We start from the raw sequence: 27,350 nt of genomic DNA on the forward strand, positions 1-27,350 counted from the left end.
ATGTGAAAGCCAATTTGCTGCAAACGACAAGAAACGGATGTTTTATGTTTGCATACTTTCGGGCCGCCATGTGAAATTTCCGCTGTTGTAAGCAGGCAGTTTGTAATAAAATAATCTTTTTTAATTGCTGTAATATGTTTTATCCCCAATATTTTTCAAGGCCGTAAATCAGTTTGTTCTAAATGCACTGCCGCCGAATAATTGCCAAGCTTGGCTTATGTTATCAAGCTAAGCATATTCTTGATTTAGATGCGAACACCTGTCTGCATTACCAGCCGCTGCGAGCTCACATTGCGCCTGGTGTCGGCTGCTAAATAAAAAGAAGCGTTTTGTGTCCCGACAAATAAACATGATTTACATGGTGATCTCAAATGAGAACTGAGCAATTGCAATTTTAGCAATTCCAAACCGCCTTTAACAAATGATGGACTCTAAATGAACCAACTGACAGTGTCTCTTCAACTCTTTGGCAAGTAGGAAGAACCCAACCATCACTTTGATAGTCAGATGATCGGTATTCCAACAGGACACACTTGTAGTAATTTAATTCTAAGGCCTCATTCACACGAGAATCGGCCGGCACGTACAGCTCCGTGCTGCGTGCACAGTTGTATCGGGCAGCCCCCGTCTTTCTCTATGGAAGTAGGCGGCTATAGGCCGCCCTACACTTACCCCAAGTGCAGGTCGGTGCGGATGAGGGTGTCCCGGCTCGGACGCAGACAGGATCCAGACAGACACTGCAGACATGCAGTGCGGGTGAGCGTAGGGCGGCATACAGCCGCATACTCCCATAGAGAAAGACAGGGACTGCGTACTAATCACACACAGCACCTGTCCTTCCCGGGAGCTGCCCGATACGGCCGTGCATGCAGCACAGAGCTGTACGTGCCGGCCGTTTCTTCTGTGAATGAGGCCTAAGGGTGAACACATAGAGCTCTTTCACAGCTCACTGTACAGATATTTCTTAGGGCCGGTGCACACCTAGGCGATTTATCGCGCGGTTTGAGTCGCGCGATATAGCACAAAACACAGATTTGCATTGAAGACAATGAAGGCTGTTCACATCTTTGCATTTTGTCGCGCAACCGAAATTGCCTGTCACACGAAAAGGTGCAGGAGCTATTTTCGGGAGGTTGTCGCTCAGTTTGGGTCCCATAGACATCTCTACGCATTGAAAACCGCGCAGTTTTCAATGAACAGTTGCGCGATCGAAAACCTAGCCTCAACCAGTGTCCAAGGAAGCTACATTTAATGCCAAATTTCTTGCCAAATATCTCCTCCAATGGAGATGCCAAGGAGGATATCCATTTCCAACACACAGCGCCGAACCATCAGCCATGGAGCCGATGACTCAAACACTGCATGTGCTATTTTAATATGTTTAAATGCATTTAATTACCCAGGAAAAATGTATGTGTGTCAACCCATTAGGGCTTCGCATGGAGCTCATGAAAAGTGCATTTGGAATGGAAAAACAGATTTACATCAGCAGGTGCTCAATGGATCCGACCATTCATACGCTTCATTATTCCAACCCATTTATATGATATTGGGAGATTTCCTAGACACGCTAACGCTGGAGATGCGATGTATGTATCCTGTATATAATTGCTGTGGAACTCCATGAAACTTCATCAGTGATGGAAAAATTACAAATCAACAGCTGAGTTTAATAGGCTATCGGAACCGTAGTACATCAACATCAATCAAAAGCTGGTCTATAAAGCTTTTAATAACGTGCCATGAATATTTGAAATTCCCAGTATGGGGATAATTAAAATAAAGGCGTGGGGTGAGATATTTTCCAACATGCAGCTGTCTTCTTCTTCAGTAATCCTATGGGAGAGTGCAGTCAACTATCTCTCTTTTACTGTATAATGGTAGCTTACAGAACACCATACGGTTCCCTGTATGGATGCACCGATACCAAGTACCGTACTCGATACAAGTACAGATACTTTTCCAGCTCCAAGACTAGACTAGAGAATAATTCTAAAGTTAGGAGGCAGCTGTCATTTGTAAGGAGCACACGGAGCTCCTGGGATTTGTACATCTCTGTTTTAATGTATGATTTTGTTTTTATAAACATATACGAGTGACCCACCGATACCATTTTTCCAAGTACAAGTACTGATACTTGCCCAAGTACTCACAGACACAAGTACTGATACATTTTTGTTTATTGTCATGTGACAGTTTTTCTAAAACAATACAGACTAATGATTTCAGGACAGTGGTGGAGCGCCAGAATCAGGCCCCAGCTGCAACCTCTGCAACCCTGGTAGTTCTCATTAAAATGCCAAGTATCGGCACTGGTATCTGAAAAGTATCGGTGCATCCCTAGTTCCCTGCATTCATAGTTGCCAAATATCTACCTTTCTGTAGAAATACAAGATTTTTTTTTAAAGTACATAGTTGTAAATGTTAAAAATACACTACTATATGGTCAAAGGATTGTAGACACCTGACCGTCACACCTGCATGAGCCCACCTGAAAGTGACCCTGCAGAGCCCACCATAGACTCTCTATGGTGGGCTCTGGAGGGTCTCAGATGGGCTGGTCACACCCCTGCACACCTCTTACTTGTCAGCCCCGAGCCGCTGTTAGCCTCCTCCGTTGCTGGGCCCCGCCTCCTCCTTCAATGCCGACGTTGGGCCCCGCCTCCTCCTCCACTGCCAATGCCGGGCCCAGCCTCCTCCTCCACAGCTGCTGGTGGCTGTCACTGACTCAGCAGCGACTGTGAACCAATGTCTATATGGAGCTGGCTTTGTGCACCTAAACTTTAGTTATGTTAAGGGTGCCATACATTTGTTTATATACTATAGCTTTTATATGCTCATTTTTTAGACAGCACACAACTCTAGACTCACCTAACCATGATGACACCCATAGTGTATGGGCTCAGACTCTTGTTTCATATGAATATTTATGGTGAAGCTGCTGCTAGATTGCACTATTGGGCAAACGTGGTCTTCCTTATACACTGAACTACTTTACAACTCTATTGATCACCAAAGAAGAAAAAGAAGAAATAGCTCCTGGACTGTATAGAGCCTTTTCTCCTCATCTCATGCACCCCTACAGTTTTCTTACCAATTTGTGAATTTTGACGATGGAGCATGGAGCCAGCTCCCCGGCCAATCAGGAAGCCGGGCAGTGTGCAATGACTCGCCGCCTAGCTTCCTGATTGGTCGGGAAGCCGGCCAATCAGGAAGCCAAATATCACTATCCGCTCCCCGCCCCACGAGTCACTATCCGCCCCCCGGCTTTGTGATTGGCCAGAAAGCTGGCTTCATGCTCCCTCATTAAAAGTGAAAGCCAATTTGATGCAAATGACAAGAAACGGATGTTTTATGTTTGCATATTTTCGGGCCGCCATGTCAAATTTCCGCTGTTGTAAGCAGGCAGTTTCTAATAAAATAATCTCCCTCGTCATCGAGTACCGATAGTTTTTTATTCGTACTCGCCGATACCAAATACTGATACCGGAAGTCCCATTAAAGAGGCCAGGCGGCTTGTAAAGACTCGCCACGTGGCTTCCCGATTAGCATGGAAGCCATCTCCATGCTCCGTCGTCACCAAGTGACAAGGGAGCATGGAGCTGGCTTCCCAGCCAATCAGGAAACCGGGCGCCGTGTAATGACTCGTTGCCCGGCTTCCTTATAGGCCAGCTTCGACCAATCAGGAAGCCGGACAACAAGTCATTACACAATGCCCGGCTTCCTGATTGGCCAGAAAGCCGACTCCGTGTTCCCTTGTCACATGGTGACAAGGGAGCATGGAGACGGCTTCCATGCTAATCGGGAAGCCATGTGGCAAGTCTTTACATGCCGCCTGGCTTCCTTAATGGGACTTCTTGTATCGTATTTGGAATCGGCGAGTACCGAATAAAAAATATCGGTGCTCGTATTCGATACCGAGAAACCGGTATCGGTGTATCCCTACTGTATAGGATGTGATGACTCACAGGACCTTAGACCACTGGAGCGGAAGAGGAAAAGAGGCTGAAGGCTCCAGTCTAGCAGCCAGCTGGGATTGCGATTCGGGTGAGTATATTATTTTAGCTCCCTAGACAGCACAAGCCCATAACCCTTGCAGTGCAGGGGGTAGTCCTACTGATAGGGTTAAGATTTGATTTGCCCGGAGTTCTTCTATAAAGCTAGTGAACTAGTATTGCTGCAGTTTTTTGTTCCTTCACTCTCCCAGTGCTCCGACAACTGAACAAAACTTACAGGGTTATTCACAAAAGGGTGAAGGGTTTGGAGAAGGCAGGAGAAGGGAACAATCTAGGACAACATAGCTGACCTGGAAAGTGAGCGGAATTGGAGAATGTTTCCAGTTCAGCTATGTTGTCCTAGATTGTTCTCTTCTCCTGACTTCTCCAAACTCTTCACATTTTTTTGAACAACCCTGTAAAATGTATACGTTTTGGGTGTACTGCCGCTTAAAAAAAAAGCGTAAAACGCAACGGGTGCCATTGGGTCAGTTCACTAAGCTGTTCTTTCATCACGTGGTATTTGTCTTCTCAGAACATTGAGATCACATCCATAAATGTATCATAGTTGCACAATCTTTTGTTTTTGCATGAAATAGATACGGTATTTAGCTCATCCAAGCTTTTATTTCTCAATAAAACATAAACATTCTCATAAAACATTAACATTATGCAACAGGCAGCTGTGCATAATAACGACATTTACAAAATTGATCTTTCGATTCAGTATAAAAACGGAATTGCATTTTAATTATTTAATTGAACTCGGTGGACTTGTGTGTTTTTTCAACCTGATGAACTATGTAACTATGTAATTCAAAAGATACAAAGATCGATATCTAATCACTTGCCGTCCGCCCGTTGCAAAAAAACGTACTGACGGCAAACTCACATGGGCGGGTTGCCATAAATAGACGGCTTTTTTTTTCTGCTAACGCGCGCGCCCCCTAATGTGTGCACGGGCAGAAAAAAAACATCAGTTCTACACAGCCGTTACCGGCTGTTTCACATACAAGCGATCGGCGGCTCTATAGCCTGCCGAACGCTTGTATGTGCTGGCTGCGTGTACCCAGTCTTATAGACCCCCTAATGTCTAATGTCTCCATAAAGAGGACTTGTCAGTGTACCTTTGCTATTATATAAGGCAATTGTTATCCCCCTATGTGATAGCAATAACAATAAGTGAAAAAAAAAACCATAAAAAAAGTAAAAAAAAATAAATAAAAGTCACATATAAAAAAGTTTTTAAAAAGTCCCCCACCCCCACGTTTAAGCACATATAAACGTAAATATGCGTCAGATACGCCAGAAAGCGAAAACGACAATTGCGCTACACATGTTATATATCGCCGCAAACGATCTGTTTCTTTATCTGTCTTAAGACTCATCTCTTTAGGGAAGCCTATCCCACCTCAACCTAACCACTGAACCTTTACATTCTCACATAATTCATTCCCACAGCTACCACAGCTACCTCATGTATCATTTCCCCCTCCTCTTTTAGATTGTAAGCCCTCAGGGGCAGGGCCCTCCTTACCATCTTGTCTTGAATTGTATTGTAACTGTAATGTCTTCCTTATATTGTGAAGCGCTGCGCAAACTGTTGGCGCTATATAAATACTATGTAATAATAATAATAATCTGTCCCCAAAAAATGGTATAAAATTCATTTCAGTACAGCGTTGCATGACGAAATAAATGTCAGTCAAAGTACCGCAGCGCTGAATACTGAAAAATGGCCTGGATGGGAAGGGGGTTTAACACCGCGGACTTCAACTGGTTAAATATAAGTTTTTCCTGAGCTGTGCAATAAAACCTTCAGATCAAAATTGTCACTTACAACAATGAACAGTAATGAAGGATCTGTTTGGTGAGTAAATCGCCCCCCTTGTATTAGAAACATATGCAAGGCTGCAGGGAGCAGATGGACACTCTCTTATTACTATTTGTTTTCTTTGTCAGAATATTTCAGAATATTTATTTTTAGTCTGAACATTTTTGTTGAAGCTGCAGATTTTGCTGCTGTGTTATATTTGGCTATTTTCTTACATGTGGAATGTTTAATGTAGGATTAAACTGTCAAACTTTTTTCCAACAACAAATCCAGATCAAACAAATATACATCGCCCAGCAAAGTATTTCTTTACATTTTCGCCCAAGCACTTACAGTCATCATCTTTCTGAGCTCTCTTGCCTTCGCTTCCCTGAACTTCCTGTCCAGTACAAGATCACAAGGAACAGAGCAGCAGAGCAGTCTATAGCAACTGTTCATCTACTATCGTGGATAAGGGAAGAAAGATGAAGGGGGGAGCCACAGCAGGGAGTGCCTTGCCTTGCTGTAACTGTGTGTTTGTACAGGAACAAGGCTGGGGGAGTAAAAGCTAGATGATGCTGGACGCCCTTCAGCCAGAAAACGAGGTAGGCTCTCTTGCTGCAGCGTCTAATGCACATTGGGAGAAGCTCACAGTGTGCAGTGAAATCAAAGCAAGCCATTTAAAGTGATATTAAAGTCAAAAGGTTTTTAGGGTATTTGAAATGCTGATTAAATCACTTAGAATGGATGCTGATCCTTGATGTTTAAATGTTTTAGCAGAATCAGCTGGTCTCCTGAGCACTGGCCCTGATATCCTGTTTTAGGGTGGCACCCTTCCCTTGCAGGGTTCCTATCGAGCCACCCATGTGTGTGCTAGTAAGCTGTGTGTGTCTCCACACACATACAGGTACAGCAAGGCACGACACTTCCCAGCTCCCTGCTTTGTGACACTTTGTGACTGCAACAGGAAGTGAGGGTTAATCTCTCCAAAAGGATGCAGGCAGTAAAAAAAACCTGACAGATTTGCTAAGCCCCCCACCATCCTCCTTGTACAAAAGTCAAATAAAAAAATGCCTGACGTTGGACTGTAATGTCTCTATGGTATAGGGAGGCGCTGGTATCAGACGTCAGGGAATGTACAATTTTTATACAATGATAAAATTGGCAAAGGTTAAACGTAAAAAAGAGAACTCTGAGGTAAGTGTTTTTCCCCATAGTTCTCCTAAGGGTCGTGGGAAGACATAAACTAGCGTCCTCCCATGACCCAAAGCTCAGTATACCGCGAGTTACAGCTCGCGGTATACTGAGACAGCTGCAGGCGGGACGGATCCCAACATTACTGTCGAGATCCACCCAGGTGCGTGAGTGAAAGCGGGCTCTGCCTATCTAGAAAAATAGAGAGACAGCTGTGCACGCCCCTTCTCCCGTCCGTTCTGCCAGTCAGCGCTGGAGGATCGGAGCGGGGAGGTGGGGAAACTCTCAGGGTGCTGAAACCAGTTTCCCTTTTCATCACAGTATTTTGATGCTTTTTCTGAAACATAATTCAGCCATTTAGTAACAATTAGACACAGAGGGGAAAAAAACTGGTATACAGATGACTGCTACAGGGAACATTTACTAATCTGATAATCAAAATATGGAAGAGCATGCCAAAAAAAAGTTTCCAACTGTTACTTTCAAGTAGTGATAACTCAAAATGTGAACTCGCTGGAATACATTGTAATAGAAGATGGAAACCCCGACTGAATGACAGTTCACCAAAGCACTCTGTGTATCAGAAACAATCACCGTTTTTTTTAACCCTTTGTGCCACTTGTAGCCTCCATCAGAAGCCGGTGTGGCAAGGTGACAACAATTGTGCAAGAGCACAATTGGAAGACAGGGACTTCCTTGTCCTTATAAGAGGAAGTGCCTGAACGTGGAGCTTCTAGGCAGGATGACCAGGGTGTTATTTTAATAAGAGCCGCAGAATTTTAAATATTGAAAATTACTTTTAAAATGATATTCACGTGGTAAAGTTCTTGAGAATTTTGTGATTGGAAATACATATCCTTTAAAAGGAAGCTAAGTGGACTCTTTGCTATTTAATGTTTTTGCTTTAGTTGTTTTAAACAGAGACAGCTAAATTTTGGTGCAGCATTATGTGTTTCCGCTGGCCACCAACACCATGCGAATGCTTGCTGCTAATACAGGGTATGCGGCATCCAGGGCCGCTATCAGCATTTAGGAGAGGATAGAAGACCATCTCCATCCAGAGCTGCTCCACTTCCCACCTCTGCCATGCTGCTGCAGCTCTGCTGTGAAGGGGGCTCCTGGTGTAAAGGAGGGCTCTGATGTGAAGGGGGGATCCTAATGTAAAGGAGGGCTCTGATGTGGAAGGGGGCTCCTGGTGTAAAGGAGGGCTCTGATGTGGAGGGGGGCTCCTGGTGTAAAGGAGGGCTCTGATGTGGAGGGGGGCTCCTGGTGTAAAGGAGGGCTCTGATGTGGAGGGGGCTCCTGGTATAAAGGAGAGCTCTGATGTGAAGGGGGATCCTGGTGTAAAGGAGGGCTCTGATGTGAAGGGGGGCTCCTGGTGTAAAGGAGGGCTCTGATGTGAAGGAGGGCTCTTGGTGTAATGGAGGGTTCTGATGTGAAGAGGGGACTTTGATATGAAGGGAGCTCCTGATGTAAAGGAAAGGCCTGCAATGAAAAGGTGATATGAAAGGAGGCTCGCAATGTGAAAGGGGGAGCTATGATGAGAAGGTGGGGCTCTAAAGAAAAGGAGGATCTGATGTGAAGGGAGGCGCTGATGAGAAGGGGGGCTCTGAAGTAAAGGGGTTCTAATTTGAAGGGGGGCTTTGGTGCTTTGATCTAAAGGTGGGCCCTGATGTGAAGGGGGCTCTGATAAGGATAAGGATGTGGTATGAATTTTGGGGGGCCGCATTTTTTAAATTTTCTATATTTTAGACTTGGGGTGCCTCAAGATTTTGCATGCTTTTAAAGGGTGCCATGGCTGAATAATAATTGGGAAAGATTTCCTTAATTCACCTTCACCAGGGACAGTCACTGATCATAAAAACTTTTCACATCAAACTTATTCCTGACTTCTCGGCGGCCTCCGTCCACTTTGACTTACTCGGCTGATTGAGTTAAGAAACTCTTACAAATCAGTTTCTGAGCGCGGCAAGTGTCGGAGAAGTTATGATTTTTAGCTATCATTTTTCATGGAAATGATCCTTACAAATAATATTTCTTTTCACCTCTAGCTATAATTAAAATGTTTATAGATTCTGCAGTTTCAGTGCAAGCAGAACTGTCGCTTCAGAATGAGCCGCTAATATATTAGGAGACTGCCAACGGTATTGCGCTTCGCTCGGTCTTATAAAGGAGTTTTATTATGCCGTGTTGTTGCATTCATTTTGGTTTCACTTTAAATGGGAACGGAGATGAAATTAGGGGATTTCAGTAGAAAAATGTTCCAGCCGTTGTGCTTGACTAAACAGGAACGGTTTCAGTAATTGAGATAAACAGGCGTACAGGTTTTTAGGGGGGTGTATTATATTTTTCATTACAATAAAGTGCGTTGTTGGTTGAGAGGATTTAGTGAGTCAAGTAATTTAATGGGAAACTAAATGATACATTTAGGAAAGTCTTCGTTTTAAGTGAGTTCCTATTGTCGGCAGTGCATCACTATGAAGGCGACTCAATATTGGTAGATTGGTAGTATGGGACAATTGAATACAGAAGGTTGTGCCTCTAACACACCGCTCAATAGGCTACTTTTGGTTTATTTTGACCTACAGTATACATATAGTGGGCCTTGGGCTATCTTTAGAGCAGATCTTCAATGACAAACGGGAGCAGGGGTATCTGTAGACATCTCGCCACCTGAGGCCGGGGGTGATGCACATCCGGGGGGAGGGGGGGCGTTGGGATTGGTGGCTCGTGGTACACATTCCTGGGAGTCCAAGAGTGGAGGCAGCTCATGGTATACAGCATATCGGAGCATTACCCTTTACGAAATTCGTTAGCGGTAGTCAATACGAAATTTCATTTGTTGGACAAACTTTAGTTGCAGCAAAGTGACGTTTGAGAAGAAAAAAAACGATATGACAATTCGTACAGATTACCGCTAACTAATTTAGTCCAAATCCGAATTCCGAAACGAATTGACTTTCAGACCCGAATCCCGAAAAACGAAATATTGCAAAATCCGAATCAAAGCGAAACTAAACAAATTTTTGCCGGTGCACATGTCTAATAAAAAGTATATAGTTATATATAAAATATATATAAATTATACAGTTATATACAAAGTAAACTATCTTTAGTTGAGCGGTATGTAGTACTATACATTTTGATAGCCATGGGAAAGATATATCACATATGGTAAATACACAAATTTTTGCCATGATTTTTGCCATGATTTTTGCCATGAAATAGCTCAATAAAAAAAAAAACGTTTTACAAAGAGCTACTAAGACCGGGATTAGCAATCCATTATAATGAAAAGAATATCATAATTAAATCAAGAATCTTCTAATCTATCTTCTGATGACCATATTATAATTAACAGCGTTATTTTTCTCTTCTGCACACTACTTAATCATAATTTGCCGATAAGCGAATTATGTATTTAAGCAAAACATTTTTTTTAAATTAATTCATCCCTCTTTCGTTCATCAAAAAAAATATATAATGAGCAGTCGAAGATATTTTGGAGCTTGTTTGGTGTTTGTTTGCAGTGTGTTTGACATTGATTGTTCCTCTTTGGTGTCCTCTTATGACCAAACCCATTAACATCATGATTTTGCAACTACTGCCAACTGATGACATATTCCTGTCTCAGAGTGATGATGCAAACACAAGCTCACTATTTAACCATTAGCTTGTGCATTCAGTCTCCGCCCTTGCATGTGTTCTGATCTACCAAGTTGTTCCTGTTCTCCGTGTATGACCCTGGCTCTGGCTGACTGATCTTCTTCCTGACTCCAGCTATTGTTTCCATTGAGGTCATCCTGCTTTCAGTGTCCCCTGACCTGTTTCGGCTCACTACCCGCTTTGGCACCTGACCTCTGGCTTGGCACTGACGACGTCCTGGATTTTCTCATTGCTTTTTGCCATTTATGTTTATTGTTGTTTCCAATAAACTCCTTTTATTTTTTTTAAATCTGCACTTTACGTTTATTTCTGGTTTCTTGGTTCACTAATAGTACTCAAAAGCCATGAATCCTGACAATATGTCAGTGGCAAAGAGACCACCAGACCCTAGCTATCTGAGGTTTAATAACACATGTTTCCTTAGGAGGTTCTATCACTGCCACCTAATGTGGAACTCTAGATTCCAATTTAATGGATTTGATGTAGGGGTGCAAAATGTAGGGGGGCACTTAATGTTTCTATGTAACAAATGTGAACTTTTTGAATGAACTTTCATCTGTAGACACTAGGGATGCACCGATACCGATACTATTATCGGTAATGGTGCCGATGCTGAGTATTTGGTCGAGTACTCGCTCAAATGCTCCGATGCCTAGCCCGATACTTGAGCTTCCGGTATGTAATGACTTGCTGTAATGACTCGCTGCCCGACTTCCTGGTTGGCCGGCAAGCTGGCCAATCAAGAAGCCGGATGGCGAGTTATTACACGCCCCCGGCTTTCTGATTGGCCAGAAAGCCGGCTTCATGCTCCCTCATCACCTGGTGATGAGGGAGCATGGAGCCGCCTTCCCGGCCAATCAGGAAGCCTGATTGGCCAGAAAGCTGGCTCCAAGCTTTCTCATCACCTGGTGATGAAGAAGCATGGAAACAGCTTCCCTGCTAATCAGGAAGCCAGGTGGAGAGTCATTACATGCCACCCAACTTCCTTAATTGGACTGCCGGTATCAGTATTCGGAGAGTACTGGAAAAAAAAATATTGGTACTCGTACTCGATACCGAAAAACCGGTATTGGTGCATCCCTAGTAGACACTATTTAATCCAAATCTAATGTTTGCCTGTTGAAATATGTTGAAACGGTCAACAAATACCATGGGGTGTACTTACTATTTCACACAACTGTACTTTTGTACATTATCAAAGCAGCCCATTCTAGGACATAGGAAAGAAGTCAGGCTATCACAGGAGCTCCTTGAAAACCTATCATGAAGAAAGACTAAAATTTGCCATGTATATCCTTTTTTTATAATGTTTTCTCTTTTCCCGGGGCTCTGACACCTGAACCCGTAAATTTTGTTCCACTTAGGCAGAAAAGCCCTGATCAAAAAGCCGTTTAGTGAAATCATATTTATATTTAAACACACTGTAGAACATGCCCAGGGCTATTCCATCTGACATCTGTGTGCAGAGAAGCACAAACAGGAAAATATGCGCTGCCTGTAGAGCGCCGGGTAGGGAAAATAAAGTTTGACTTTTGATTGCTAACAGCATGGCGGTGGCACTCCGCACATTTTGAGAATGCTTTATGAATGAAGGAAAGGTGCCCTGTTTCTGTCATGTAGATGGGATTTTCAGCTGAACTGGGACTTGAACAGATGGCAATAGGAAAGAAATGATGTTTGATGGAGATTTGCCATTTTTTCCCCAATTCTCAAGTGCTTGAGCACGATAAATCCTATTTCTAGCATCAAAGCTGTTTTTATTATTTGTGACAAGACAAGATTGCTTTTGAAGGTCTTCAAATCATGTAAATAATATGCAATGATGTATTTGGCTGTCCAAACCTGACGAATGTTGCTTAATGTCTAGCGGTCACTAGAGAATTCATGTAGGTAGTTCACATGCACTATTTAAGCCACTGTTGTGGATCTCTGACCAACACACCTACAGTACATGGCCAAATGCAGTGGTCCCCAAGCTATGGCCAGCAGGTTGGTTATGGCCCATTGGTTGTTTTAAGGGCCCCTGAGAAGGCACTGCATGCAGGGATTTTCCATTGCAAGCGGGAGGAAGGGAGTCGGTGTATGCAGAGTGGCAGCAGGTGCCAGAAAGAAGAGCATTCTATCATAAGGAATTATTAGGTGGAATTGTCTCATTCGTGATGTCAATATGAAGACAGGCACAGGGCATGCAGCCTGCACTGTGGTAAGTGCCACTGGACATGAATGTTGGGGGACCATTGCTGGGTCTCCATTGCTCCCACTTTCCACTGACACCATTACTGCCATTAACAACAATGCTGGGGCACAGTTCCCCCCACTGACTTCTGATATCAATGATGGAGCATCTTCTACTGACATGGGGCATTAGTATTCCCACTAACTACCAACATGGGGCATTTATTACTCCCACTGATGCTGGACCATTTATTACTCCCACTGAAATATGACACAGGGGTCCTTATAACGTCTACTGGCCACTGATGCAGGCTGTCAGGGCGCATCAGTCTGCACCTATAGTACAGCTTCTGCCCGGATTGCTGCACGAGCCGATGCGAATGCGCGTATTCAGCGCTACGGTGCTAATAGTGTGCATGCACAAAACTGATGCACACATCCACTGCGCGTGTGCATCAGTTTTGTGAATGCGCACTATTAGACCATGCACGTGCAATAGCGTGCACACACCTGTTCTTGGCACTAAGCTCCTGCATCTGCACCTCACTGAGAGATCTTCAGCTGTATTCTACATTCGTGATCCTGTTCCTGATACCTGTTTGACCCAGCTTGAATCCTGACTCTGCCTACTTGCTGCCTGCCTTGTGACTTCGGCTTGTCTCCTGACCATCCTTCCTGACCATGTTTTCTGATTTGGTACCATTCTGCTCGCAAGTGTATGACCCGGCCTGCTTCTGACATCGCTTCTGCCTCCTGCTTCTGTACTATGCACATTACCGATCTGGCTTGTTCCTGACTTCGCTTCTGCTCTTCACACCAGTGCCATCCGATCTGCTATCGCCACCAGCTACCTCTGGCATCCAGTCGTCGGCACCATCATCTCCGGTGTGTCAAGTATTGAGATCAACCACAGGCACTCGTGCCCCTTTCTGTCTGTTCAACTGCTGTCTCAACTCCAGTGGGGCTCAGACGAGAATTGCAAGGGGAGGTCTTCATCACTTCAGGCTCACACCAAGGTACATGACACAGGCGCATTTATTACTCCCACTGACACCAGCACATTTTTTTCACCCATTGATCTCCAATGCCAGGGTATTCTTTTACTCTTATCTGCCACAGTCTGGCTCCCAAGCAGGCGGATTGACAGTGAACTGGCCCTTTGTGTATAAATTGTAATGACCTGTTGTAGATGATGGTACACCTTTTAAGTCCAACTGACATCAAAGAAATAGATATGCAGTCAGAAAAGCATTGTACTAACAACCTCAATTTTCATAGCCTTGCCTTCACTTTTTTGTTACAGCATTTGCACAGTGTGTCTAAATGTGATTGCAGAGGCCATTAGGTATAGTTAGAGCCAGTACACCCTGTAATCAGCTCTTAGTAACAGACCTAGACAAACTCCATGTCTTTCTCTGCAGTAGGAGCCTCTGTAAGGACACACCGTGATGAGGGGCGTGGCTGTTACTCAACTCTGACAGCACAGAGCACTGAAGTGTGAAAGCAAGAAAGGGCATTTTCAATAGGAGAAAAGGGTCATTTAAATCCTTTCCAAGCAAAAATGATATCACATAACATGTCGGAATACAAGACTTTTAAGAGTGGTGTGAGTTCAACTGGGTGTTAACACTTTAAATTCACACTTTAAAATAAATAATCACAGAAAGGAAAGCAGTATCCTACCTGTAGGATCAAAATCTGCAAAATAGTCTGGACAGTTCTGGGTAATATTATGTCCGGCCGGAGAGTCGTCCCAGCAAAGCCACCCATCCCAGGTGCGGTTACAATATAGACCTGTACATTAAAAGAATTCAAATATTTATTAATGGCAATGGACAAACTTAGGTACTGCCAACGATACGTCATTCATACTTAAAGTAGATCTACACCCAATCACTAAAATCTCACATAAGCTTTAACATGTTAAACGTACATTTTTTTAGTCTTTTTAGATCTTTAGCTTGCTACAGAAGCAGGAACACAGGGAATGGCTGAAAGACACAGGAAGAGCTCATCAGCACTGAAAGAAGTGCAGTGGTAGAGCTTCAAGTCAGGGAAGCCAAACTCTACTGGGTATGAGTTTGGGTTTAAAGGAGCTCAAGAATTCAGGAAATATAACAGATGCCAGATAGGTAGATGTCAAGGATGCAACAGTTTGAAAGACGCTGATGATGCGACCAAACTGATAAATGTCCCCCATGATATGGCCAAAGGTCTGCCGACACCTGGCCATCACACCTACCGTATATGAGCATTCTGGAAGGATATCCCATTCCAAAGCTATGGACATTAATATGAAGTTGCCTTCTTTTTGTGGCTATAACAGCCTGCACTCTTTTGGGAAGGCTTTCCACAAGATTGTGGAGTGTGTCTGTGGGAAGTTGCGCTTATTCAGTCAAAAGAACATTTGTAAAGATTGGTATTTGGGTTTTTATGAGAAGACATGGTTTGCAATCGGCATTTCAGCTCATCTCAAGTGATCAATATGGTTGAGGTCAGTGCTTTGCGCAAGCCACTCAAGTTCTTTCAGACAGAACTGGTCAAACTATGGCACCGGGGCGTCCTAAGGTGGGGTATCACGCTGTTACCTGATGGTGGCCATCTTGGTGATGGACGCTGGCAGAGAGAGGAGGGGACGTTCACCCAGTGGTACAAGGTATGCCCACTACCGATAGCAGATAGCGAGGAAGGGTGGGTGATGCGGTCGGAGTCCTTCATTGCTTGTGTGCTAGTAAGCTGTGTGTGTCTCCACAAACACACAGGGCAATCAAGGCAAGTCGCTCCCTTCTCCTCCTTCCTCTCTTCTCCATGCTAGTAGATGGACAGCTGCTGGAAAATGCTCTGTCTCTTGTGATCTTGTACTGGACAGAACATTCAGGGAAGCCGAGCTGGGAGAGTTGGAGCTATTTGGAGATGTCATGACTGTAAGTGCTCAAATAAAAAGTAATACTTTGCTGGGTATATTTGTATGATCTGGATTCATTATTGAGAAAAGTTTGAGAGACTTTAATTCTTGCTTTTTGTAGTCCCTTGCAACCAGGGGAGTAACTAGAAATCACAGGGCCCCATAGCAAAATTTTGTATGGGGCCCCGTGATTGCTAGTTATGCCACTTGCAGAGCCCACCGGAGAGTGACCCTGCAGAGCCCACCATAGACCCTCTATAGTGCGCTCTGGAGGGTCTGAGATCTCTTACCTGTCAGTGCTGTCCGCCGCTGTGGTCGCCATTCCCTGTTCCGTCCCGGAGCCCCGCCGCCTCTGCTATTGACGGGCCCCGCCTCCTCTTACATCACTGGCCCCACCTGCTCTTAGGTCGCTGGCCAGTGATGTAAGAGGAGGCGGGGTTGCTCATAGGCGGGCCCCGCCTCCTCCTTCTTTCCGAACACCGCTCTCATCTGCCGCAGTGGCTGGCTGTACTGACACAGCTCCGCATCGGCTTTGAGGGGAAATGCGCCGCGGCTGCTGCTGAGCTGTGTCAGTGACAGCCAGCACCATTACATGCCATACGACCCAGGCGGCCCACACGGCATCAGAGGGATGCCCTGGCCGGGCCCCCCGGTGCCCGGGCCCTATAGCAGCCGCCTGGGTCGCTATGGCAATTGTTACGCCACTGGTTGCAACCTACTGAACTGTTGTAATGTGCATTTCCCACACGTGTTACTGCAAAAGGAAAATGTACACAAAATGCTCCGCGGTAAAATATTTGTGTAGGTTTAGGAGAATCGGAATTCTAAAATTCAATTTCAACTGACTGTAGAATGGTTTAGCTATAAACGAAAGCCTTACAAAATACCATCAGGCTGCGTACAATCCTCCTCCAACGCTGTGCTGGGAAAAATATAGTTACGTTTCGCCTTTGTCCTCTAAGAATTGCTATTGGATTTTCAATCATCGAGATAAAAACCTTTCAAGAAACAAGCGTGAAACTTTATTTTTATTCCAAAACAGATCCGTTTTCCTTTAGAGAATCTGTGAAGGTTGTCTGGGGGGCATTCGACTTACTGGAGTAAAACACGCGGCGTGGAAGTGTTTCCTCCACCGGGGACGGTGACTGACATCTGTAATTATGATTGTATAGAGCGGAGGGGTTACGATCAATCAAAATACGGTTATGACATTTGAATCTTTATCAGCGTGTATCCAAAGCGACCATTTGTAAGGATTTCCAAAGATCATTTTTTTTTCATTTACGCGTTCCGCAGTAAAGGCCACTTTTACAAGGTTTGCTTCTATAGATTTAAATACATTTAAACGCATGGCTGTGTTGCTATTCATTTAGCTTTTATGTGGGATATGTGTCAGTTCGCTCAGCTTATTGAAGGTAATTGAGGAATGGCTTTACATTACTTACCTTTTATGAAGGGCAATTCAAGGACTGAATAGCAGGGGGGTGGGCAATGTCTCATGTTACAGTATAATAGGTATGGTAGGGGCTGCAATCACTGCCATTTTTTGTTCTGAAAATCAATGCTTTTATATTTTTTTTATCACTCATGTTAATATGACATCAAATATAATACTGGTCTAGTGGGAACACTGCACCATTTCCAGTAGTCTTTTCTTCGGCAGCCATGCTCTACAGCAACCTAAAGGCCAAATTCACTTTTTGAAAAATAAAATAAAAACAATGGGCAAGCAGGGGTAAATGGATAATGAAAAACAGCTCCGGCTCCAATACTCATCTCCTCTTCCTCTCTGGTGCTGCCTCCCACAGGCACCTTTCACACGGTCTGACCCGCATGGACCCTCTGCTGACTGGAACAGATGTCACTGGTGTGCCGCCCCAATGGGGCATAGAATATGTTATAGAAGTTAATATAGATAGAAGTTTTACACAGTGTGTTTTGCCTAACTATTTTCTCATAGCTAAATCCATGTGTTATCCTATGCTGCCATCTAGTGGCCTTTTGTTGTAATGTACATGTTTTTCTGTAATTATTCCTCATGTGACGATGTATTTTTCCCCTAGTGTACGCCCCTTCCTTCTTCCTGTGTGCAGTACTTCCTGTGTCATGGCCACAGTTAAGAGCCACATGTAACAGGACACACATATAATCTGCACAGTACGTAGGAAAGGCATCATTTTCTGACCACACAATACTATAACCATTCAACTGCTGTTCCTATCATCTGCTGTAACCCTGATGTTAAAGAATAAACACCTCTTTTGAATGAATCGGTATTGACGAGTTCAGCTATCTGACGAGGATTGTCCGCAGTGAGTATATCTGCTTATACAGGCCAGGCATAGAGGTCTCAGCAAGGGATATATTTCGCTATCACAACGATCGGAGTCAGAATAACTGTTGTGACATCTGTGTCAGTTCAGTTTTTCCTCCATCTTCCAAATGGAGAAAAAAATAATAATTTCCAGACCCATGTTGGTCTATGGGGAGTCGGATGTAAATTGACTTTTTGTCAGATTACCCATAGTCCGGCAGGATCAGATCCGGCAAAACGGAACTCTGACCCATTTGTTTTTCCAGACCTAGTCAAAGCCGGGGTAAATGGGGAGAGTTAATAATAACTCTCAAGCAACCACCCCCTGTGGTGCCGAGTTTCCCCTTAACCTCGAACTCCTCACTTTACCACAGCCTGATTCATCCGGCTGGCTAGGTTCCGCAGCCAATAGGTGAATGCAAGCAGCTGGGGGCAATAATCAGACTGATACTGGATATTTCAAATTTCAATAGCCAATAGCAGGCTGGCTAATGAAACCCCACCCATTGAGCAGAGCAGCGGACCCGCGACAGAAAGTTCTGTCTTAGGCCCGGTCCTCTGCTCAGTGGGCTGCTGCAATAGCCAGCCTGCTATTGGCTATTGCAATATGAAATAGCCAATAGCAGGCTGGCTATTTTAATCTCTGCCCCAAACGTGCTAAACATAAAAAATATTGCATTCCAATGTGCATTGTTCAAATTAGGGTGGCATCTGTGAGGTACAAAAATCCTGCAAAAAAGTCAGAGCGTGATTTTTGGGACAGATTCAAGGCGTCTGCAGCTATAATTATAGCCCCAAATGTGTGGAATCTGCGCATATGTTAAAATTTGCAAGTTTTTTTACCACACAGTTTTCCATGTGGCACAAAAACGCGTAATGCCATATGTGAATGGAGCCTCAATAAGCTTAAGGTGTCAACGGGACACATTCAAATAAGGGAAGTAATAAGATAATTGCTTAGCAGTGGCCAGACAACACCAAAAAAATCTGAGTTGGCTGAAATTTGAGCATTGTGTGTCCACTTCAGGACCCCCCATTCGACCAAAGTCGATTTTTCAACTGACTTTGGTAAAATGAGCTGGTCCAATATTCTTGGCCAAATAGTGACTACATCCAATTGCTGCTGTCACAATACAATAGCCCGGCACGGTGGAAGATTTTCCCATCCGTGTCTGTGAACGTTCTCATTCATCCAGGTCATGGTATATCTGGCCCTCCTTACCATCTTGTCTTGAATTGTATTGTAATTGTAATATCTTACTTATATTGTAAAGCGCTGCACAAACTGTTGGCGCTATATAAATCCTGTATAATAATAATATTAATAATAATCTGTAAATAATAAACAAAAACAACTGTACTTGCTGCATTGTTCTTGAAGACCTTTGGCTGGTCATCCAGATAACCAGCCAAATGTCTTCAAAAACAATACAGCAAGTCCAGTTGCCTTGATTTATTGTTTAAAGATTTCCCATCCATGCTGTAAGTATGGATGGGGTTATCAAGTTTTCCAATGGTGCACCGAGAAGCTCTGTATGCCCTTTTGCTCAGTTACAGTTGGTAAAAGTATCAATAAACAACTCCCACACCTCAAAAACCTTTGTGTCTATGTATCTTTTCAGAGAGTTGTCCATTTGTAAGACAAACATCGGTTTATCTAAGAAAAGGTTTAGGGCAGGAGGTTCAGGATAGATACATTTATGTTGGATCGCCTTTGTCTAACACTAATGGTACAATGAATAAAAGCTTCAAAAGCTAAAAAGAAATAAAGCCAACACAATAAAAAAGATGAAGGTTGTTTACCTGACTTTGAATATGGCGTGTCCCTTTTCATTTTCTCGTAACATTTGAACTGTGAGTTTATAATTCTTTGCCTGGCAATGGTTTCCTCCTGTGCTAGGGGCATGAGGGTGGGATCGGCATAATTTACTGTTGAGGTATAACCCGGAACCATTCTCTGCACAGAAAGGAAAATACGTTAGAACAGCAATGGTAATAGTGCACATGTATCGTGTTTGGAGGAAAACTGGCCCAACTACGTCTACAAACCTGGCTTGCCTGGGTGTCACAATCATTTCTGTCTCAATGACCCATAACAACCATGTACTATAGAAATTGTATATACAGTAGGTAGAGCACAAAAATCCTTATAAACAAAAAAAAACATATTTAAAAATAAAATGAAATAAAACTGACCTCAAACATTACAGTTTCCCTGTCCATTCAGGTTTAAGTGATGGAAACACCTGAAAGCTCCTAGCTATACCTACCTTCCTTATGCTCCCCCACTAATTGCTCGGTTGAATGCAGGAGTCCAAACCCTGTGTAAGCTCAGTGTCAGATGATGTCCGAGCTTACACAGGGTTGATGACATCATCCTCTTGCTCACGTGACACTGCTTCTGTCTGGTGATTGGCCGCTTAGCTCACATGGTTCCCCATACTAAAAAGTTCTGGGTATATCCTGAGTGGTCTAACAGAGCAACCGGATGTACCTATCTATCTATCTATCTATCTATCTATCTATCTATCTATCTATCAGAATTTTTTTTCTACATATTTTTTTTGTCTTTTTATCATTTTGCTTTCTTTTTGATTGTTCCTATAATGTGATTGTTACTGTCATTCAAATTTAAAGGAGAACTGTGGGGTCAGGGTTTTTCCCCTTAGTTCTCCTAAGGGTAACGGGAGGACACAAACTAGCGTCCTCCCGTCACCCAAAGCTCAGTATACTGAGACGCCGCAGCCGGGGCGGATGCCGACATCACTGTAGAGATCCACCCAGCTGCGTGATTGACAGCTGGCTCTGCCTATCTAGACGCAGGGCCAGCTGTACCCAACCCCTCCCCCGTCTGTTCCGCCAGTCAGAGCTGGAGGATCGGACAGGGGGGGAATCCCTGCAGGGAGCTGTGAGTGACAGTCACGGCTCTCTGCAGGGAGATGATCGAGAAGTGAGCGAGCAACGGTATGTGTTCGCTCACTCCCCGATCTATTGAGCCGACGTGTGACAGTTTCATTGTCAAAGGTCGGCTAGAACTATGAGGATGAGTGATTTTCACTCGCCTCATAGTTCTCCTTTAATGATTTTTCCAACAAAAGTTCCTTGATGCTCTTGCAGAATCCGCCAAATAATGACGGACCTTTATTGTCCTTGAATATTTCAACTTATTTCTAAAAGGATAATGTCAAGGGGACAAAATAATCTAGACCTTAATTTCCTAGGCAACCTGTGACTAATTCTTCTCTTAGTGACAGAATGTACTGTACAGTAATGATTGTAGACAAAGATAATGACTAAAGCTGAGAAAGAACACATTGTGGTAAAGGTGGCAGTGTATTATTATTATTATACAGGATTTACGCAGTTCTTTACTAAGGAAGACATTACAATCAGAATACAATTCAAGACAAGATGGTAAGGAGGGCCCTACCCGTGAGGGCTTACAATCTTAAAGGGAGGGGCAAGTGATACATGAGGAGGTAGCTTTTATATATATATACAGTAAATCTGAGTATATCTGATTAAATCTGCCCTAAGAACACCACGGGAAAGACTGCTACAGTACAAAGAGAAGAAAAACCCAACCAGGACGCCTCATGTAGTTACCTACAACCCTACTCTAGAGGTAATACGCAAAATTATCAAAGATCTACAGCCAGTACTCTCAGAAGACCCCATACTTAAATAAATATTCCCTCAGCCCCCAATACTAGCATTCAAGCAACCACTGAACCTGAGAAGAAAATTGGTACGCAGTAAGCTGACCCCAGAACAGGCGCTTACACAGAATGGCACAGTACAATGCAATAAACCCCGCTGCAAACTTTGCCAACATATATGTGACAGAAATACAGCGAGTCACAATAACAAAGCGTACACCATTAAGGGGTCATACTCATGCACATCTGCTAACGTGGTGTACATGATACAGTGTTCAGCATGTGACAAAGGTTGTTACATTGGGGAAACTGGCCTTAAGCTGCAGCTCAGGATGAACCTACACAGGAGCTCGATCAAGAACCACAAAGAGGATAAATATTGCACTCCAGTAGGACATCACTTCTCCCAGAAGGATCACTCCATCCAAAACCTCAAAATTAAAGTGATTGAAAATGATTTTACATTTCAACGCCATAAAGGAGGGACTTAATGTGGATTCTGGTTTTCTGACACACTACCAGAACTTTTTATGAATCTACAGAACATCACAATATTCATGTATGTGGTATATCTCTGATCTGTTTAGGGTTTATTTGTCATCCTACGTTTATTTTTTCTGTCTTTTGATTATCAGGAGGCATTTTTTACTCCCAGGTCCAACATTTATGACACCCCACTAACCCCCCCCCCCCCTCCTCTAACAGCTTTCTCCTGTCTTAACTGACAAACTGTCATGTTGATCAGTATTGCTTCTGACCTAAAGAAGAAGAGAGGTTCACTCTCCAAAGCTTGTCTTTTATATATTTTGTTAGTCCAATAAGAAAGGTATCCTTGCACACTGCAATACTGCGTTTTTGTCTTTTTGGACATCTTGTCTACTGGACTAATACGGCTTACCCATTTATATTGCACTATATATATATATAACATTTTTAACTTTCCCATCAGGAACGCCATAGGATGTATCCAGTGAGATTTCTATAGACCTTGTACAAGGGCATAGAATAGCATAAGACTGCTATGGGGCCTGGAAGTAGAGGAGGGTCCTGCACTATCTTGCTACACAATAATTTGTATAGGTAGCAAAAGCACCTGATAAATGTGGATTAGTGCTTAGCACTTCTACCCTCCTGCACTGGGGCCCTTGGTTTAAATCCCAGTCAAGATGCTACCTGCATGGATCTTGCATGTTCTCATTGTGCTTGTGTGAGTTTCCTTTGGGTACCCTGGTTTCCTCCGACACTCCAAAGACATTCTGGAAAGTTAATTGGCACCTGTCTAAATTGGCCCTGTATGTATGCATGTGAGATAGGAACCTTAGATTGTAAGCTCCTCGAGGGACTGAAGTGAATAAAAAATATGGAAAGCACAGTGTAAATTGTCAGCGCATTAAAGAAGTTGTAAAGTCACAGCCTATACTATCCTGTTGTAACATCATCATTGTAATAGGAATACATAATAGAGTTGTTTTTCATAATGCAATCAAAGCTTCAAAAAATCCCTTTTATGTAGTGAGTGCTGCCTTCCCTCTGCCCATCACTTCCAACAACTTCCTGGATTCCCAGTGTGCTTTGCGTCTCTTTCCCTGCTGCTTGATGTGATGCAATCTCCATTACTCAAGACTACATAACCCATCATGCATTGCTTACAGCAAGCAATGCTGATGTTACATTGTTTAGACGTTAAGTTGTAGTTCAGAAGGCAGCTTTGTGAGAGTGGTGAGTGCATATTCACAGGACTGGGCAAAATTGTGTCAGCTCATTGAGGAAGTACATCCTATGGGCATCTTCAATAAATACATTTACAAACTTCTAGATGGATATGGTTAATAGGAGTGGGATAGAACCTAACTCTATAACAGATTATATAACAGATATACAGATATAAACAGAATATATCGCAGAGCTTCTTTTTCAGAGGAAAGCTGAAGGATGAATTATGCAGCAGTTTAGCAGCCGTACATATGATGTCACTCCTAAAAAACCAAGTAAATGACGTCATACATACGACCACTAAGCCACCACCAGTGTCTCGGAGCTTCTTCTCTTCCTCATGGTAGACGAGATGCAGGTTAGTGGAAAGGCTTGCAAGCAAAACACTGCAACTATGCTATATTGTGTCCTGAAAGAGAACATTCATTAACAGAGATGTCCTGGGGAAATACAAAATTCGACCACAAATCTGCAAATCTCTTTATTCTTGTGTGTTTTTGGATACATTTTTTGGGAAAAAATAACAATCTTCCATAAGCCTTGAGACACGAAGTTCACTGTATGCCGAGTTGGATGAGGAGCCACTGCCAGATGGAACCCAAATTGGCTGACTGCATTTAACATATACTGGAAGAAGGTTACTACACATACACTTGAAGGAGTGAAACCAACACATCTATCACGCTTGTGCATACATTTTTCCTGAGCAGTAGTGTCACAAAGAGGGTGCGGCCTGTACCAGGTGACACCATCAGAGGGGTGCAATCTTAGAGAGGAACAAAGGAGGGTGCTGTAGTAACAAGGATGGTGCAGTGTATCTTCAGATATGTAGAAAATGTTACCAGCACACCTATGACTAGTGTCAACAATCCATCTTCTTTATGGATGTAGACTGTCAAATAACAATGTTTCAGGGCCACGCAGGGTCTCCTTCATCAGGTTTTAATATGACTGTTGTTGACACTAGTCATAGGCATGCTGGTAACGTTTTCTACATACCATCGCTTCTACATACCATCTCATGTTTTCTACATACCATCTACATACCATCAGAGGGGTGACACCAAAATGACTTACAATCATTTTGGTGTCACCCCTTCTGAAAAGTTGGGCACTTGATCATGGACTGAGAACCCGACAGTTACATGAGAGAGGAGGGGACTCAGAAACATACCTTATCCCGTCCATCACCGAGAAAGTGCTGGCAGTTAAGTGCGTGTGATTATGCGCGTGCATGATGACGTCACATGCATGCAGAACGAGGTCACGCACGTGTGTGATGACATCCCAGCGGGTGTCACCCTGCCTAGGTATGCCTCTGTGCCTCACAGTAGGTTCTTGCTATGATTGTGGTCACTGAATCATCAGAAATTCAGTTTTCCTGGTCACAGCAGGGAGGACCTGACCTAAAATCATCCAATCAACACCAATAGGTTGGGTCACATCCACCAGTGATACTCAGCGGGAGGGGGGTCATTTCCTTACCAAGGGCACAGTAAGGGGAACATGTAAATGTAAATTGTCCAGGATAGAACATCACTGTTACCGGCACCGACCCAAAATATGCGGGATTGTCTTTGACCAGGAATGCCTCGAATGTTAACTCGCTGTACGTCTGTGTTTGCATATAATGGTTGTCACCAGAGCCATTCTTTACCCTCAATTACGAAGGTGAACCGACTGCACACGGACAGGCCTGGATTATCGCAGCAGCTTAGACTGAAATAAATTGCCACTTTGCGCTCCAAGACAGGAATACAAGCAATTATTACAGTATGCAGCGAGACACGCTGTGTTCATTTCCATATAAATTCAGGCTTCAGCAGACGCTCTGCATGGCGACGCATCTTAAGGTTTTACAGGTGCAGTTGGCAGGCAGCATGTTAATGCGGCCTGAAATTGTAATGTGGAAGAAAGCACGGCTGCAAAGTTTTAAAAGAAAACTATAATGTATTTTTTCCAGCACATATTTCAAGTTATTACTGTAACGTTTACTTTGCAGCAATTTGTTTTACATTTTTATATGGCTGATGTACCATATTTTTATTACTGTATTACAAATGGAGCTTAGTGGATTCCTTTTCATTTCTATTCAGCTTTTACAGCAATCTATCGATCAACTGTTTTCCGTCAATCATCCCTGACTGGTAGACTTGCACTGAGAAAGAGGTGTAGTGAGGTACAACCGCTGTTGAGCAGTGCAAAGTAGGACGCAGGACCTGTATATGTAATGAACAAATATAGTTGCTCTATGGCCTTGGTTCTCAACTGGTGGGTCATCATCCAAAAGTGGGTTGCGACTCCTTGTTCAGTGGGTTGCCACGTGCCTTCCACTTTTCTAGATGAGGCTCCTTAGTCTCCCCCTAGCGCAGCACTGTCAGTTCTTGCACCAAGCAGCCATTCAAAATATGCTGCCTGCTGCCGAGTGTCAGCTTGAGGTGGGATGGGATGGGGCTATGGCCGTGACGGAGCTCCATCCATACATGCATTGCTTACAGCTCCCTCGCGTGCCCTGTAGAGGTGTCTGGGGGTGAAGAATGCTCCGGACACAGCTGATTGAGCCCGCACTGAAGGCTGCTTTCCAGGCTTGGATAGGCTCAGGTTTGGTCCAGACCAGTGGCGTAACAATCGCCATAGCGACTCAGGCGGCCGCTATGGGGCCCGGGCACAGGGGGGCTCGGCCAGGGCATCCCTCTGATGCCGTGTGGGCCGCCTGGGTCGTATGGCATGTAAGGGTGCTGGCTGTCACTGACACACTGACACACTGAGCACTGACAGGTAAGAGGTTTGCAGCCCATCTGAGACCCTGCAGAGCCCACTATAGAGAGTCTATGGTGGGCTCTGCAGGGTCAATCTCAGGTGGGCTGTTTGGTATATCAGGTGGGCTTTGCAAGTGGCATAACTAGCAATCACGGGGCCCCATACCAAATTTTGCTATGGGGCCCTGTGATTTCTAGTTACACCCCTGGTCCAGACCCAAGCTCATCTTTACACATGGGATGTCTAAGTATCCATCCAGCCAGAAAAACAGCTGCTACTTGTTCCAAAGACCTAAAATAAAGCTTTAACGTGCATCCAAGGGCTGGACTGGTTTATGGAGATCCGAGAAAGTGAGTACAATGGTGGGGACAAGTTGATATCAGCTGGGGGTCACACTTTCACTAAACAAGGTGCAACAGACTGGAGGCTCTGCTAGCAAGTTTAATAGTAGAGTCCAAGTTTCGCACTTAACAGGGGGCCTAGACTTCAGTTGCCATACTGGTGGACAGGATCAGTAGCCCAGGAAGAGAAATTATAAGGCTAAATACATTCCTTGCTTTCTACAGTATATTTGTGTTTGCTCCCTGCTTGTACCCATCAAAAAACCTTGAATAAGCCTAAGGAACGTCCCATCCACATGGATTCTATGGATTGCTTATATGCAGAAAGTCCGGGAAACAGAAGGACATTTGAGCTGATCCCATTACAGTGCTCAAAGGACAGCAGCAGAAATATATCAACATAAAATATCAAGTTTGCAAGTTTGCTTTATTTGCCCACAATAAAAAGAGCTGAGATGTTGTTTTTTTTAATTCAATTTGTTATTTAGAAAATCATTTGGGAATACTTACAATTAAAAGAACGATTAAGAAGAAGCAGCAGGAGTTGGTTCTTCCTTCCATTGTCTGTTTAAGAATGATAAGTTCCATTGTTGTCATTCTGTGGAATGAAAAGAAAACAACTCATTATTATTCAATTATTACTCATCCTCTGTTGACTTGCAGAAAAATTGTTATTGACTTGTTGTTTATAATAAAGCGCATGACAGCGGAAACAAGCCGGGGGGTCCAGGTGGACCTTTACTTGTATATGTGTGACCTGGGCCATTCCGGTCAAGAGGATGCATGGCAAAGTTTACTTACAGCAAGGATTAAGC

At 43.7% G+C, this 27,350-nt stretch overlaps 1 protein-coding gene across 1 annotated transcript in view; it reads right to left on the minus strand.

The window, feature by feature from the left end:
* Window positions 1-27,096, minus strand: part of CALCR (calcitonin receptor) — a 73,689-nt gene extending 46,593 nt beyond the window's left edge. The window contains exons 1-5 of the mRNA XM_018557582.1: window positions 27,046-27,096; window positions 19,866-20,019; window positions 14,527-14,637; window positions 7,286-7,339; window positions 273-310 (exon numbers count right to left, since the gene is read on the minus strand). Coding sequence (XP_018413084.1) covers window positions 273-310; window positions 7,286-7,339; window positions 14,527-14,637; window positions 19,866-20,019; window positions 27,046-27,096 — 408 coding nt within the window. The remainder of the gene's footprint in view (window positions 1-272; window positions 311-7,285; window positions 7,340-14,526; window positions 14,638-19,865; window positions 20,020-27,045) is intronic.
* Between the last annotated feature and the right edge of the window lie 254 nt (window positions 27,097-27,350).

The sequence above is a fragment of the Nanorana parkeri genome, unplaced genomic scaffold, assembly GCF_000935625.1.
Source record: "Nanorana parkeri isolate BGI_ZX_2015 unplaced genomic scaffold, ASM93562v1 scaffold291, whole genome shotgun sequence".
Lineage (NCBI taxonomy): Eukaryota > Metazoa > Chordata > Amphibia > Anura > Dicroglossidae > Nanorana > Nanorana parkeri.